The sequence below is a fragment of the Syzygium oleosum genome, unplaced genomic scaffold (genome assembly GCF_021117445.2).
Source record: "Syzygium oleosum isolate NSW1041296 unplaced genomic scaffold, Sole_v2.1 Sole_v2.20, whole genome shotgun sequence".
Lineage (NCBI taxonomy): Eukaryota > Viridiplantae > Streptophyta > Magnoliopsida > Myrtales > Myrtaceae > Syzygium > Syzygium oleosum.
The window spans coordinates 4,374,991-4,391,242 of NW_026607504.1; the positions used below are offsets into that span (position 1 = coordinate 4,374,991).

At 42.1% G+C, this 16,252-nt stretch overlaps 3 protein-coding genes and 1 pseudogene across 7 annotated transcripts; all 4 read right to left on the minus strand.

The window, feature by feature from the left end:
* Positions 1-129: 129 nt before the first annotated feature.
* On the minus strand, positions 130-4,023 carry LOC115683701 (UPF0548 protein At2g17695-like). 3 transcript variants are annotated; one of them, XM_056320235.1, is made up of 6 exons: positions 3,829-4,023; positions 3,301-3,369; positions 2,978-3,154; positions 2,702-2,900; positions 1,347-1,396; positions 130-335 (listed from the first exon to the last, which is right to left on the minus strand). In XM_056320235.1, exons 2-6 carry the CDS (start codon positions 3,357-3,359, stop codon positions 275-277), a joined length of 546 nt encoding a protein of 181 aa, XP_056176210.1. In that variant the 5' UTR covers positions 3,360-3,369; positions 3,829-4,023; the 3' UTR covers positions 130-274. The 3 variants fall into 3 exon arrangements, with proteins under 3 accessions (XP_056176210.1, XP_056176211.1, XP_030464142.2); XM_056320236.1 differs by lacking the exon at positions 130-335 and adding an exon at positions 413-648 and having other exon boundaries at positions 3,829-4,022; XM_030608282.2 differs by lacking the exon at positions 130-335 and having other exon boundaries at positions 981-1,396; positions 3,829-4,016.
* A 1,937-nt stretch (positions 4,024-5,960) lies between these two features.
* LOC115683648 (putative F-box protein At5g60060) lies at positions 5,961-7,205 on the minus strand (the record flags this gene model as incomplete). The annotated part of the gene is made up of 1 exon (XM_056320585.1): positions 5,961-7,205. A coding segment is annotated over one exon (1,245 nt), but the record flags the coding sequence as incomplete, so codon positions are not given.
* A 2,628-nt stretch (positions 7,206-9,833) lies between these two features.
* LOC115683702 (UPF0548 protein At2g17695-like) lies at positions 9,834-15,567 on the minus strand (annotated as a pseudogene).
* LOC115683699 (tRNA-splicing endonuclease subunit Sen2-1-like) lies at positions 9,834-15,679 on the minus strand. Of its 3 annotated transcripts, none has more exons than XR_008818548.1 (7): positions 15,537-15,679; positions 13,366-14,211; positions 12,838-12,939; positions 12,091-12,159; positions 11,770-11,946; positions 11,494-11,692; positions 9,834-10,139 (listed from the first exon to the last, which is right to left on the minus strand). XR_008818548.1 is itself a non-coding variant. In XM_030608279.2 (2 exons), the coding sequence occupies exon 2, from the start codon at positions 14,200-14,202 to the stop codon at positions 13,477-13,479; it is 726 nt and encodes a 241-aa protein (XP_030464139.2). In that variant the 5' UTR covers positions 14,203-14,211; positions 15,537-15,679; the 3' UTR covers positions 13,310-13,476. The 3 variants fall into 3 exon arrangements, 1 of the variants encoding a protein (XP_030464139.2); XR_008818549.1 differs by having other exon boundaries at positions 11,490-11,692; XM_030608279.2 differs by lacking the exons at positions 9,834-10,139; positions 11,494-11,692; positions 11,770-11,946; positions 12,091-12,159; positions 12,838-12,939 and having other exon boundaries at positions 13,310-14,211.
* Between the last annotated feature and the right edge of the window lie 573 nt (positions 15,680-16,252).

Here is a 16,252-nt window from a genome sequence, read left to right on the forward strand (position 1 = left end):
CCAATCCAACACCAGTTTAGTCGGATCGCGGCTATACTTTTTCGAGGCAATGTACACTGGCGACGAAGTTAAGCTAGATTGCTTCGCGGGTTATAACATCCATGTTCAGCACCTGGCATGGACCAAGGATGAATCGAGACAGGATAAATTAAATCCAGTCGAGAAGCTCAGATGAGCAATAATAGGTCTCAAATCTGTGTAGTCTCATTTGAAACTAAAAGTTGTTGGAATGATCTTCAGACTTTCTCCAGCACTGCCTCTGGGAACCCCCAATTCAAAATCCAGTTTCTAGCAGTGCCATTGTCATCAAAGCGGAGATTTCGGCTAAGTTACTCCTAGCATACCAAATTTAAAAGGCACTGAAGGTGAAGCACTGTTGATAAGGAAGCAAAAGGGTAAGGAAGTCAGCAATAGAGTGAAAGCAACGTAAGAATTGACTGCAGATCCAATGACACGGTTGAGATTGACGAGGTTGTTTGCAAACTTTCAGCAAGTCAACCACGATGAGTCGAAAAGTTGGCCAGCAGGTTGATAATAGATTGTTTTTGAAATGAAATAGTCAGCAAGCAAGCATTAATAAGAGCCCATGGAGCCCAAGAAAACTACCACAATGGACGGCTATGGGCAATAGTCATCGTCTCTAAAATCCTGTTCAGCATTAGAGTTCAAATGTAATGGAAACAAAGTCAGCATTAGAGTTGAGCGATCAAAGTCAAACTGAGTGATAAGTTGACCAACTAAAGTGCCTTTAATGCATAGCATTTTCCTCATCTTAACTTATATCCCTACTATACTTAATTAAAAATTAAGTTGATAACAATGTTAACACGGTATGCTGTATGTCAACAGAATAGACTTAGCTTATGCATGAAAGTGCAGACTTCTGGAAGCTACAATTACTTCAGAATCTAGATTGGTGTCCCTCTTCAAGTGTGATAGATATTACACAATTTCCGAACCTCATGTATAGAAACTTGCAGTTGTAAAAGCGAATTTAAACCATCAGATAGTTGGCATTCCAGCTCATATCATTCACTCAGTGTACATATTGTGTTTGCACAGAAGATGTACACTGGTATCAAAAACCGATATCATGAGAACATATTGCATCTCATTTTGCATCTATCGATGACGTTGATTTAGCAAAAAGTTGTCATGAGGACATAATCATGTTACACTTGTACATAAGTTGCCGACATTAAAGTAAAGGTAGCTAAGAAGCTTTTAAATGTTTCAGGACAGCATTACTAGATTGATGAGCAAAGTGCTTCTGCCTGAGTTGTACATATGGGTAACCAATGAAAGATAGAAAGTGGGCAGGCTTTGAGAAGGAGAGTATTTCATACCACACTTGATTGTTCTCGTCCAGCTCAATCGAAAAGCTCTCTTCCCCAGCCTGCAGCAAAATGGAATGCCACATTATTATTTAAGAAGTCTTGATGTTCTATGAATAGAACTTGGTCATGCGCCCAAAGAAAACATTTTCGAGTGGGAGAAACTGAGAGGTAAGCCTGGTTTGCCACGTCAGATGATTGAAACAGACTTTGCAAACACTGCCAAGTTATATGCGACGGGGGTTCTAATCAAGATTTAAAGATGATGAAAAGACATGACAAATGGAATTTAAAGGTTGTCAATCTCTAGTCTTGTCAGAAGGCCAAGACAGCTTAACAATCATCAAAGGTTGAGGCATTACAAAATCATGAAGACCCAACTGATAAGCCCATTGTCGTCATCACCCTAAGAGCTGTGACGAGATGAACTTAATTTCCACGCAACTTTGTGTTCCTAGAGGTCTAATGAGAGCTAGCAATATCGCATTTGCTACAACTTTCAGATGATAATCTGTGGCCGGAAAGGTGCTGCCGACTAGACTGAAGCAATAACAACTTCCATACGAGACAATATCGGAAAAATTAAAGATACCTGAAATAGTTTGCTTAGAAGGGGACGAGGGGGGCGAGGAAGGACACGTGTGCATGCACCCAATTCGCATATTCAATAATAGAGCAACTGATTAGATACGATATGGGTCCTCATTAGTCTGCCGCCATGGTTTTTGACAATTAGATAACGAGCTTTCAACTTGTAAGGATAAGAAGGCAGCAGAGAAGTCAACTGCTTAATTAGGATATATACTAGGGATACAGTTCACTGTCCTGTTATTGCCAACAACTCCCAAGATCCCCGTGTCCCCCTAAGCAAACAGTATATTGAAAACTTTAGAGAAGAAAGCTCATAGTACTGAAATCCACACTACAACTTGCAAATTAAGGTAATAGCAGTAAAACATACCATAAAGAAGAATGAAATGAAAACTCAAGACATGCTTGTAGATGACAGGAACAGTGACCAAGGATAGTCACATGGAACTCCGCAAATCATACAAAATCAACTCAAGGGTTATCCATGAGATGCAAAATAGCTTGATGAATAACATAGTGTAGGTTGCCTAAAAGACATTCAACAATATCCAAGCTAGCATTGACACGTGCATCTGAGCTTATGCATGAGTTCGGAAAATTTTTATTGGTCATGAAAGCAGAAGGTATAAGAAGTGTAAAAGCTAGTATTCATCATAAGCATCACTCCAAAAAATCATTATAACCAGGAAGCCACAAGATGACATTTATTGACATTTGAGCCACACTTATTCAAATAAGTGCCCATGTTGTACGTGAGGTCAAGGGAAGTTACCAACCAGCAGGTGACCTTTAAGTGTACCGCCGCCGAAACGAAAGGAAGCCACACCCTTCTTAGACTTCTGGCTTTCATTTACAAAGACCACTTCAAGAGGCATCACAAGCCAAGGCAGAAACTCCTTGACACAAGCACAAAGCTTCACCCCATTTTGAACTTGAGTCTTGGAATCAACAAATGCCCAGCTCAACCCAAAATGCCTACAAATGCAATTGAGTCTCAGGACAGGAATGTAAACCTGCACGAGGCTTCACCTACATGGAACATATGAACAGACCTCCAACTCTGAAGAGCATTCTTGCCTTTTTCATAGGTATCACGACCAGAACCAACTAAAACACGAGCATGGTTGAGTAAGAACCCATCCTTGTAGAGTTCACCATCCTCCTTGAGGATCGTCATAGCCTTCGTCGTAGCCCCTCTGTATTTAGCATCGTAGTTGAAAGGACCAGACCTGGGTGATCCATACATTACGAGCTATCATAAATGAGTGAATCGACACAGGTTAATTTAGTTTCCACTTCTGCGAAAAAAACATAGGCACCGGATCTTTTAAAAGCACAATAGACAGGAAAAAATCAGAATCAGAGTTAATCTTACTTGTTAATGCATTGCTTCTGTTGTTCTGCAGAAGGTCGAGACCAGAACAAGAAAACCATTCCCAACGGCCTACACACATTTTAGAGTACAGGAACAATTCATTTCAAACACCTATCAGAATCACGTGACTCAGTTCGAGCTAACAACGAAACAAACAACAAACCGAGCCTTATCCCACCACGTGTGTCGGGCAATTCAATTCAAAAACTAAAAGGAATGCCAGAAAATTTTTTAATTTAAGGACATGTGACATGTCTCTCGCAAAGCATAAATTTCCAATACTCGACTAACAAAATACCCAGGATTTGCTAATCACAACATGGCTTGAAATTCCACATGTGAGCCAGAGAGTTCAATAGCATCGTAAAGTTATGTCTCGCATGATCATCGGTTCTTTCATTCAAACAAGCAGTGAAACAACACTCGATTCACCAAATTGGAGGACGAAAAAAAATGCATTTTTCAGCCTATTGAAAGCAAAAGGACAGTACGGGAAATCACCACCATCAAATGGGTTATTGCACTTACCTTTAGAGGCGACCGGTCCCAGAGTTCGCGAAGCAAAGTTGAGAAGATTGACTTGTGAACTGTGGAGCGTGAGGAGCAACTGAACGAATCGAAACTGTGAAAACTGAAAAGGGGCAAGATCTTCGTATTTTCAATCAAGGAAAAGCAAAGAACAGAGAGAGAATGGATGAATTGTCGTGGCCATCGGAATGAGCTCAGGCTCAGACCCAATACAGGAATAAGCCCAACGGCCCAACGGTGTCACCGCAGCTCAGAGGCTTGCCGTCTTATGGTCGTGGGTTAAGTTAAAAAATCGATTTTTAGGATTCTTCGCATTTAAAAACACAACTAATTGAATACATTCAAAAAGGAAAAAGTCAGCCAATTTGTTGCCACACGACAGTCCACCGATTTGGGCCATCGCCTGGTGCACACAGGATTCTGATAGAAACCATCTATAGTGCTTTAAGCCACAAGAATTGCACGATGTCGTGATGGAATTCACCCTCAAGTGAATAAATTGCTTTCACGTGATCCATCATAGTTAAGTATTCCAGGACTTGGGCAAGTCCTTCAAAGGTTCATCCGAACCGGGGATGTAAAGCACAAAGGAGTATTCTCGAATCTTCTCCTCCCAAGGAAGATAAACATATGGGGGGAACATGGAAGGGTTTGAGGGGGTTCAGCCGCTATGACATTAAACAAGGCGTGGAGAAGAAAGCCTCATTTGAGTGATCGACTAGTGCACATATGATTATGGTAGAAAAAATCTACAGTACTTTAAGCCACAGGAGTTGCATAGTGCCATAATGTCGTGATATAATTCACTCTCAAGTGAACAAATTGTTTTCGTGTGATCAATCAAAGTTAGTATTCCACTGCAAATGACCCTGCAAAATTGACAATGAATGTGTTAAATACATGTCATTCAATTACTTAAACGTGTCGAATGACGTTTCAACGGATTAAGCAAGTCGCCTCATAAGGGAAGGTAAAATCCGTTTTCTGTCGAAATCAAGCCCGATTAGCTTCGTATCGTGCTGTGTCGAGAGTTGCCGGCTTTATGGAGCCATCCTACCTAGTAATTTCTAGGGAGCAAAATGTCCCGGCTCTGCTGGTGTGTAATTAGGGAGATAGCGATAATAAAAGTAGAACTCTATTTAAAGTTATATTTTAAGTAAGAGCGAGCACCGGTCCAAAGCAAGCCTTGAAACCGGACCGAAACCGACCTTATCCGGCCGATTTTGATTTGATTCCCCATGTCGAAATGGACCTAAAAGCCCTAATTCTCTCCTTTTAGTTTTGCATAGCATCTTGTACTTTTGTTATTGCCGCGTCTAACTCTAATTTCTTAACGGTATAAAAAATACTTATAAGTATTCTTACTAATTTCAATCTAAATATCGTTCCAAACTTTTTAAATCTATATAAAAAAAATTGAAGCCATGGTGGTTTCTTGTTTGATTTAGTTAAATCCGTGTGTTTTGAAACTCTACCGTTAATGATCCAAAATTATGATATTTTTACAAAAATTAAACACACAGATTTAACTAAATTTAATGAAGAAAATACGAAACGTCAAAGCTTGAAAATTTTATCGGCGTAAAAGATTATGTACAAGATTCAACCAAAATTTATCGGTTTTCAATCTATTTCCTAAATTTAAAAAAAAAAAAACATATGCTATCTTCTTATCATCTTTTGGACATATTATCATAGTTCCATATAAGCATAATTTACTTTGGGATTCCTATACTAGGAGAAATGGAGATCACAATCTATATTTTGGGCAATAATGCGATTATGAAAATTTGTGAATAATACCAACTAACTTATTCGACTTTGTTATTGAAAGTTGAGAGATTAGGAGCACATTTCGCAACAGCTTGGGTACTTTTGCGACGACTTTTTCACTTGTTTGATCGGATAAAATAACCATACCGAATATTAAGAAACAGCTCAATCACCACATCGAATGAATTAAACTTTTGAAAGAGATAACTTGTACATATGACAAAATTTAGGGACCGCAAGAGACACTGCCCCATATATAAATTGCGTTTATTTTCGAATTCATTCGAGAGGGTAACCTCAACAACATTCTTAATTGTTTTTTTTTTTAATTTTTAATTTTCTTAAAAATAAAGTGTAAATCACCACAAAGTTTCATCCACGTCATCCCAATCACCTATGAATTGCCCCCTTCTGAAAGGAGAATAGAGCACTGCGAAGTCGCCGGGCCGCTTGTGGCTACGGTCCGGCAAGCTGGACGCCTCAAACCTTTCCCGCTGGAAACGGTCGAAGGGGACCCCGATCATCCTTGTAGTAGATGCAAAATCCCCCTCGCACCCGTCGAGCCCGTGCGCCGCGACCGCGAACGTGCAGTGGCTGCAGATGAAGAAAGCCGAACCGCCCAGGCTCCACACCTCCTCCCATCTCCCGCGTTGCTGATCCAATCTATAGGCCCAAAGCGCCGTCGACACCGTGGTATCCGACACTCTCCAGCGTATGTCCACTACATAAAGATCGTCGCCCGACACCACCAAGTGCTTATAAAAAAAGGGTGGCGGCGAGATGCCCCCGGGGGGGGTCCGCCGCGCGAGCCTTCGAAGTCGGAAGGACGAATCGAACTGCCAAACCGACCCCAGCCGGTCGAGCACGCAGACTTTGCCTTGGTAAACCGCAATGTCCGCATATCCGCTGCCCGGCGGTAGCTCATCACCTGAACGGATTGGATTCTCATCCCCGTACTTCCAATAACTCAATCGCCCTATCACGTCGACGAAATAGAACGAGCACTGATCTAGATCAGACCCTACACAATCCGGTTGCATCACTGCTTTCACCTTAAGTCGACCGCCGGCTAACCAATTGAGCCCGTAATCGATCGTGTATTCTCTACAGATTTCGACGATTCGGGACTGCACAGGATCGACTACCTCCGGGAACTCGGGGGGCAAGGACGTGATCCGCCGCCCCGAGAAGAGGCTGATCATCCGCATGTGCCCGAGCTCCTCCGACTCCTGGAGCTTCAGCAGCCACTGCGCGGCTCCTCCGCCCGCCGTCCCGAGGGCGTAGACCGTGCTCTCGCGGAGGAAGAGGTCGGAACTCCGCAGGCCAGGTATCCAGAGAGGGAACGGGCGAGGTGTCCGGAGAGGGAACCGCGGGGCGTCGCGGGGAGGCGGGGGGATGGAGGAGCGGAACGAAGAGCAGACGCTGCGGAACCGGAGGACGTCCATGCGGGTGCGGAGCCGATCGCCGATCATGGAGAGGATCTCCGGCGGGAGGTCGGACCATGGGGGTTTCCCGGGTTCCCTCCATGCGAGCAGCTCTCCCGCGTTTTCTGCGCGAGCGATCGCGGATGTCGCGGGAAGAAGAAGAAGGAGGAGGAGGAGACATGGTCACTGACTGCCGAGGAAGGAAAGAGCAAACCGGAAGCGTTCGATAAGGAAGAAGAAGAAGAAGAGGAGGAGGAGGGTTTGGGCCTTCTCCCTGAACTTACTAGTTTTGGAATATTATATAGCTTTTGAAGCTGATAATGGCGGTGACCGACCAATCAAAGCTTCGTGGGCCCTGCAAATTGGAGTGGCGGCCCATTTCAAAAATCTTCGGTCCAGCCCACTGTTCGAGCGAAGCAAATCAAAAGTTGCGGGCCGGGTTGCCAAGGCCTCCTAGTACTTTATGGGACCTCGTTGTTTCTGAGGCCCCGTATTTTTTTGCCTTTTTTGTAACGAAGCAACTACTTGAAGTGATGAAGTTCGATTATCTTTTCCGATCAAATAAAAGAAAATTTGAAGGGGAATTTTCGTTTTTCGATTTTGATAACGGAATGTCATTCAAATATCTTCCGGATTTTTCCTTTAAATTTTGACGATGAATCTTGGAAAATCGAATCTTTTCTCGTTCGGGTGCCAAAGTAAGCCTCTATCGTATCCCATAAATATCTAGGGTATTTTTCGAATTCAATTTATATCGAATTATCTCATCCGACAATATTTTCAATTCATATCTTAAAGCAGTTGAAGAGGCGATTTTGTCATCCATATCTTTTTTTTTTTCCATTGTAATAACTACATTCGTGACATTAATAGGCGAATTTCTATTTCAAGATAGTTGTTTTTTGCCTAATATAACTTGGGAAAAATAGATTATGAGTCTAGCACAAATCCATTCTCTTCGAAGATGTAATAGCCGGTTTATGTGGCAGACAAGTGGGATTACTCCATATGCTGGTCTGGTCAAGATGGTTATGATAGGCATTGTGATCTCAAGCACATTATGACTCGCACGAGATCTTCCTCGCACCATCGTCACAAATGAGATGTTGACATTGTTTGATACCGGGCCCAAAATCCGAGCCCAAAATAAAGAAACTAATGGCTCGAACCTGATCAAAACAATACACTTAACTCATGAGACCTACTCACTAGAATTCTTAAATAAGCACGTCGATCACAAAGGCCACCACAAAACTATCGATGGGATGTTTGAAAGACTTGTCGATTGTGAGTTTTCTAGTGGACGGAGTGTAAATGGAAATTACAACACGTGCCAGAGCACCAATCGACTCGAGATGTGAAAGGAAGTTTAAGTCCGAGTCAAGAGGAATCCATCGACCGAGGGATAAACATGGCTAAAGGATTGGATACTTGCGAAGGAAGTTTAGGATGCACACCGAAACATTCGTTAAAGATATGGGAGAAATCAAAGGCAGAGGAAGCTCAACATCAGCTAGAACACGGTACACAAATCTCTGAAGACAATAAAATCACTTTGAACAATAATTGTACAACATCAATCAAGGAGTCCATCTGGTTTTGAAGAAGATAGTTCGCACTAGATCTTCACTTAGGTTTTGAATTACAAATCGGATTAGATTATATTGCCTAAGTTCAGTATTTGTCTTTTGAGTATAAAAAGCTTTTAAGTTGAGTGTTGTAAGCTCTGTACTTCCCCTTCGTATTTCAAATTCGCGCTAGCTTTGGTGGCACTCGCCAATAGAGGATATGTGATCATCACGCAAAACGCACCTACTAACCATTCGACGAAAGTACTCAATGGCCTGCCACGGAAACTCGTTCTGGGCTAATGCCGATTTTCCCAGGAGTCTCGTCGAAAACTTGGCAGGAACAGAAGGGTAGCTGAGATTTGGAGTAGAAGTTGATGAGGTGGTGTGACACGAGAGGGATGGTCTGGATGCCTGATTTGACGATGTGGGCGTGGAGTTGGAGGCCTTTTGGGAGCGATCTCAAGCGGGTTATGGAGAGGAGGTTGCAGACGTTTCTGTGGTTGAGCTCGAAGTTGTGGTGATGGTTGAAGAGATTGTGTGAGGGCTTTGGCGAGAGGGGGCACCGTGATGTGGCGAAAGGTCTAAGCATCTAGCCGCTGTGCCAATCTAACACCAGTTTAGTTTCGTCATAACCATACCTTTTCTAGGCAGCATAAACCGTATACATAGTTAAGCTGGATTGCTTCGAGGGTTATCACATCCAGCGTTCAGCACCTGGCGTGGACCGTGGATGAATCGAGACATGACAAATGAAATCCAGTTGAGAAGCTCGGGCAAGCAAGGATAGGTCTCGCGACTGTGTAGTCGCGTTTGGAACTAAAAGTTGTTGGAATGATCTTCAGACTTTCTCCAGCATTGCCTCTGGGAACCCCCATTCAAAATGAAATTCTTCCAATTTCTAGCAGTTTGATTATCATCAAAGCGAAGTTTTCGGTTAAGACAGCAAGCAAGCATTAATAAGAGCCCTTGGAGCCCAAAAAAACTACTCAATGGACCCCTGTTGGCGATAGTTGATTGTCTCTAATGCCATTTAGCATTAGACTTAGCTTATGCATGAAAGTGCAGACTTATGGAAGATACAATTACTTCAGCATCTAGATTGGTCCCTGTTCAAGTGTGATAGATATTACACAATTTCCGAACCTCATGTATAGGAACTTGCAGTTGGCATTCCAGCTTATGTCATTCACTCAGTATACATATTGTGTTTGCACAGAAGAAGATGCACACTGATATGTATCGTGAGAACATATTGCATCCCATTTTGCATCTATGGCTGACGTTGATTTAGCAAAAATATGTCACGAGGACATAATCATGTCACACTTTTACATAACTTGCCAACATTAAGTACAGGTAGCTAAGAAGCTCTTAAATGTTTCAGGACAGCATTACTAGATTGATGAGCAAAGTACTTCTGCCTGAGTTGTACATACGGGTAACCAATGAAAGACAGAAAGTGGGCAGGCTTTGAGAAGGAGAGTATTTCATACCACACTTGATTGTTCTCGTCCAGCTCCATCGAAAAGCTCTCTTCCCCAGCCTGCAGCAAAATGGAATGCCATATTATTCAAGAAGCCTTGATGTTCTACGAATAAAACTTGGTCCTACACCCAAAGAAAACATTTTCAAGTAGGAGAAACTGAGAGGTGAGCCTGGTGTTAAATGCCACGTCAGATAATGGAAACAGACTATGTAACAATGTTGAGTAATATGTGGTAGGGGTTCTTATCAAGATTCGAAGATGATGAAATGACATGATAAATGGAAGATGAAAAGGTTGTCCATCTCTAGTCTTGTCACAAGATCAAGACAGCTTAACAATAATCAAAGGGTGAGGCATTACGAACTCTCGAAGACCCAATTGATAAGCCCATTGTCATCATCAGCCTAAGAGCTGTGGCAAGATGAACTCAATTTCCACGCAACAGGTCTAATGAGTGCTAGCATTATCGTATTTGCTATAACTTTCAGATGATAAGACCTAAAATCTGTGGCCGGAAAGGAGCTGCCAACTAGACTGAAGCAGTAACGACTTCTGTACGAGACAATATCAGAAAAATTGAAGATATTGAAACAGTTTGGTTAGAATGGGGCGAGGAAGGACACGTATGCATGCACCCAATTCGCATATTCGTTAGTAGAGCAACTGATTAGAAAAGATATGGATCTAAATTAGTCTGCCGCCATGGTTTATGATTGCTTATGCTTTATTTTGACAATAAAATAACTAGCTTTCTGCTTGCAAGGCTAAGAAGGTAGCAGAGAAGTCAACTCCTTAATTAGGATATATACTAGTGATACAGTCCACTGTCCTGTTTTTGCCAACAACTCCTCAGATCCCCATGTCTCTCAAAGCAAATAGTATATCCAAAACTTTAGAGAAGAAAGCTACTGAAATCCACACTACAACTTGAAAATTAAGGTAACAGCAGCAAAACATACCACAAAGAAGAATGAAGAACCAAAACAAAAACTCAAGACATGCTTGTAGATGACAGGAACAGTGACCAACAATAGTCACATGGAACTCCACAAATCATACAAAATCAACTCAAGGGTTATCCATGAGATGCAAAATAGCTTGACGAATAACATAGTGTAGGTTGCCCAAAAGACACTCAACACTATTCCAAGCTAACATTGACACATGCATCTGAGCTTATGCAGAGGTTCAGGAATGCATCTGAGCTTATGCAGAGGTTCAGGAAATTTTTATAGGTCATGAAAAGAGGAGGTATAAGAACTAAGAAGTGTAAAAGCTAGTATTCATCATAAGCATCGCTGCAAAAAATCATTATAACCAGGAAGCCACAAGATGACATTTATTGACATTTGAGCCACACTTATTCATATAAGTACCCATGTTGTACTATAGGTCAAGGGATGTTACCAACCAGCCGGTGACCTTTAAGTGTACCGCTGCCGAAACGAAAGGAAGCCACACCCTTCTTAGACTTCTGGCTTTCATTTACAAAGACCACTTCAAGAGGCATCACAAGCCAAGGCAGAAACTCCTTGACACAAACACAAAACTTCACCCCCTTCTGAACTTGAGTCTTGGAATCAACAAATGCCCAGTTCAACCCAAAATGCCTACAAATGCAATCGAGTCTCAGGACAGGAATGTAAACTTGTACGAGGCTTCACCCACATGGAACATATGAACAGACCTCCAACTCTGAAGAGCATTCTTGCCCTTTTCATAGGAATCACGACCAGAACCAACTAAAACATGAGCATGGTTGAGGAAGAACGCATCCTTGTAGAGTTCATCATCCTCCTTGAGGATCGACACAGCCTTCGCCGTAGCCCCTTTATACTTAGCATCATAGTTGAAAGGACCAGACCTGGGCATCCATACATTACACGCTATCATAAATGAGTGAATCAACACAAGTTAATTTAGTTTCCACTCCTGTGAGAAAACATAGGCACCAGATTTTTTAAAAGCACAATAGACAGGAAAAAATCAGAATCAGAGTTAATCTTACTTGTTAACGCATTGCTTCTGTTGTTCTGCAGAAGGTCAAGACCAGAACAAGAAAACCATTCCCAACAACCTACACACATTTTAGAGTACAGGAACTATTCATTTCAAACACCTATCAGAATCATGTGACTCAGTTCGAGCTAACAACGAAACAAACAACAAACCAAGCCTAATCCCACCAGGTGTGTCGGCCAATTCAACAAAACAACTAAAAGGAATGCCAGAAAAATTTCAATTTAAGGACATGTGACATGTCTCTCACAAAGCATAAATTTTTAATAGTTGACTAACAAAATACCAAGGATTGCACCCACCTGCGCATGGCCGAGTTGGTGGGCGCTTTCCTTCCCTCAGAGAGGTTCTGGATTCGAATCCCCGCTCGGTTCCGTAATTTAAGTGGGGGGCCCTGGCAGTGGGTTGCTGGGCTAGTCTCCCCCGAGGTATAGGCGCCCCGATTACCTGTGCGGGCTCGTCCCCGGGAAATGGTGGCGAATCCTCGGTTACCAAAAAAAAAATACCAAGTATTGCTAATCACAACATGGCTTGATTTTCCACATGTGAGCCAGAAAGTTCAATAGTATCGTAAAGTTATGCCTTGCATGTCCATTGGTTCTTTCATTCAAACAGGCAGTGAAACAACACTCGATACACCAAATTGGAAGATGGAAAAAAAATGCATTTTCAGCTTAATAAAAGCAAAAGGGACAATACGAGAAATCACTTCCATCTAATAGGTTATTGCACTTACCTTTGGAGGCAGCCGTCCAAGAGTTTCCGAAGCAAAGTTGAGAAGATTGAAGTCTGAACTGTGGAGTGTGAGGAGCAACTGAACGAATCGAAGCTGTGAAAACTGAAAAGGAGCAAAATCTTCTTATTTTCAATCAAGGAAAAGCAAAGAACAGAGAGAGTTGTAACTGCAATTTAGAGGTTTCATGAGTCAATCTTATATGGTCACAGGTTAAGTTAAAAACCGATTTTTAGGACTCTTAGCATTGCAAAATTACTAATTGAACACATTAAAAAAGGGAAAAGTCAGCCAATTTGCCACACCACAGTCCGCCAATTTGGGTGACGGACTGGTGCATATGTGATTCTGACTGAAAACATCTATAGTGCTTTAAGCCACTGGAGTTGCATAATGTCGTGATAAAATTCACTCTCAAGTGAATAAACTGCTTTCATAGGAACTATCATAGTTAGTATTCTATCGCAAATGACCCTGCAAAAGAAATTTACTAGTTTCTGATTCCATTCATGTACAAAATCCGATATTTACAATTTCAGTCTTCCTTAATAATCACAAAATGGTTCGCATGGTCTTTACCATTGTCTTTATATCCCAAAAAACAAGAAACAAAAAGGAAGAAAAATGAAATTCTCTGCTCGGTCAATTGCCATTAACCGCGATGGAATGATCTTCACGGCAATCTTTTGGGCTCCATCTTGCTATGACTCGCTCTTCCACAGAGTACAGAGTCACACATGAAGGAGATGCATTGCCATGACCGCACTTGATGTAAAGCACCAAGACCGCTTTCGCTACACTCCCGCAAAGACGGACCGTACAATGAACATCTGACCATACCCTCAATCGCCCATTCTCGCCACCATCCCCTTCTGTCAAAACGAGCACAGCATATTCAGAATGGACAAGAGACGGATGGTGCCGGTACGCAACAAATTCTACGCCATACTGCAATCCCGACCTGACCACCCAATTTTTCGTCCGAAGATGAGAATAAGCTTTGAAAAATTGGGGGAATGTAGTTTTCTTATCCGTCATGTATTTCCATAACTCTTCATAGGTTTTTCGACAATTATTTCCACCGTGAATGTCGAGGCATTTGAGGGTATAGCAAAGGTAAAAGGCTTCCTCCATACTCAATTGAAACCACTGCTTGTCCTTCTCAACTGTGACTACCGGTCGGCCAAAACATGCCCGATTTAGAAGATCACTTTGATCTGCCTCTACTGCAAGAAGAACAGAGCAACCTGACAGCGACCCATGAGCATTTGACTCAATCAAAGATGACTTGAGCCGCGATACGATCTCGGACATTGGATCTGCTTGTGCTCTGACCTCTGCACCCTTTCCTTTCCATCTAGGCCCCATTGACAAAGACTACCCCAAAGTCCCAGTGGGATGGGGGGTAAAGGTGGAAGATTAGCGAAGGTTAGTAAATCAAGGATTAGTGTACAAAAGTATCAACCACTAACACCAATATCTAAGAAAAAATTCTCTTATGCAATAATAACTAAGAAGAAATCCAAACCAATTAATTTCAGCTCATCACACTGAAGCAAACTAAAATAAGAAAGAATATCATCAAACCGAAAATTTTGATAATGACTGAAGTAAAATGATTTGATATAAAATCGATGCCCTAAATGTTGATTCCTAGGTGATGCTTAATCAACAGAAAATAATCTTAGGAGTTATGGCAATATCAGTTGGATCGCACAAGATTGCTGATCTTAGTGCTTTATGTGCCTCCGAAATGGATGATTCCACATGTAATCAGAAATTCACGGCTAAGCCTGACATAGTGGTCATAAAAGAAAACTCCAGCTTTTTCTTCCTTTCAAGTGGGAATGATTCATCTACTGCAGGTACTTGGTGTTGTGACAGTCCATGCTAATATTGCTCCAAGTTTAGTGAGAGCCAACCAGATTCACAACTACAAGTGTAAAAACAATGTTCTCGAGTGAAGAACTTCAGAGCACTGTTGTTATTGACTCTATAGGTTAGACACACGAGCAAAGTCCAGAAGCACAGCACTAAACCCACCTGGTTTTTGGTATTTCTACAAACTCAGCAAACTCAGCAAATCTCTACAGAGAAGTCTTAACCAAAACCCCTCAAACTCATAGTCAACTTTGAGGCACAAGATAAGGAAATATCAATAGATATTATTGATGCACAGCGATTCTCACAAGACATTTTCAAGACAAATGTTCCCGCCACTGAGAGAATGGCGGGTAATGGGCCCAGTGAGCTATGCCAAAGCATCAATCTTTACGGTCTTAGGGCAAATTCCGCTGGGCCAAAGACTCGGTTTTAGCCATAAATTTCTTCCTCGGTGTGAGAATTTAACCTCGCATTGCAGGTTGCAAGCTTGCAATACACTCCACTAGTTCAGTGGATTTTTCTCCAATCTCCCGACAATTAAACTCATGCATCTCCACTACTTTCTAGAGAATCAATTACATCATGCTCTACGGCTATTAGCTACTGCTTCCCTTCATATCAGCAACATTTTCCTTCAATGTAAACACTAAAAACTTCAGAGAACTAAGTCAGCATGTACCAGAGCAGAGATGAAGCCAAACCCCTCATCAAAACTCGACCTTACCCCGTGAGGTTCGAACAATTTCTCAAATTATTGAATCGTCCCCTAAAAGATATGCTTAGAAGAGGCAACGACCATTAGAGAGAGAGATCCATACCTTGTTCCGATCCTGTGGTTGAACCGAAGCGAGATTCTAGTCGCGTTTTTCTAACACCAACTTGTCATTACACTAAAAGGACCCAAATTTCGAACACCCAGAAGCCATAAATCTCAAGATGTACGAATCACGGACAAGAGAAAAGCCGTCAGGCCATGAAAAGAATTCACTCAGGAGCTTCTTGAAGTTCTCCTTGGGGCAACTTTTCCCTAGCCCGAGACACCACGAGCCGAGAGGGCGGCGCCGCCGAGGCAAGCACGAGCCGAGACGAAGCTTAGCCGAGCAAGGCACGAATATGGGGCGAGCGCCGCGAGCGCAAGAGACAGAGGGAAGGAGACAGACCGTGTGAGTCGTGGGAATTGGGACCGAAAAGACCATGAGAGGCAGCGACCGTTTTAACTGTTGAGTCTGGTCTTTGAGTTTTGGTTAACTTAGGGTTTTCTGAATGCCCTTATTACTTTTGTACCCTCAATACATCTCTATTTTTACGTTTCGTTCTGCTTAATATGGGTCTCATTTGATGAATTTTTAGGGATAAACAAGTCTATAAAGTTAATTTTAAAGCGCGTTTAATAGTAACATAGTAACATGTAAAACAAATTGACCTGCTAACGTATTTACAAAATGACGTCGAATGGTGTCTAAAACGAATTAAGCATGTCAAATTGTAAGAGATTTCGAAACTCATTTATGTAGAATTAAAATCCGTTCAATTT

Bases quoted from the DNA above. Each gene is read 5' to 3' on its own strand.
- LOC115683701 (XM_030608282.2), bottom strand. From the start codon at position 3,359: ATGGTTTTCTTGTTCTGGTCTCGACCTTCTGCAGAACAACAGAAGCAA. The intron at 2,901-2,977 runs GTCTGTTCATAT...TTGCATTTGTAG, and splicing joins AATGCTCTTCAGAGTTGGAG to GCATTTTGGGTTGAGCTGGG. The intron at 1,397-2,701 runs GTTGGTAACTTC...ATTTTGCTGCAG, and splicing joins CACTTAAAGGTCACCTGCTG to GCTGGGGAAGAGAGCTTTTC.
- LOC115683699 (XM_030608279.2), bottom strand. From the start codon at position 14,202: ATGGGGCCTAGATGGAAAGGAAAGGGTGCAGAGGTCAGAGCACAAGCA.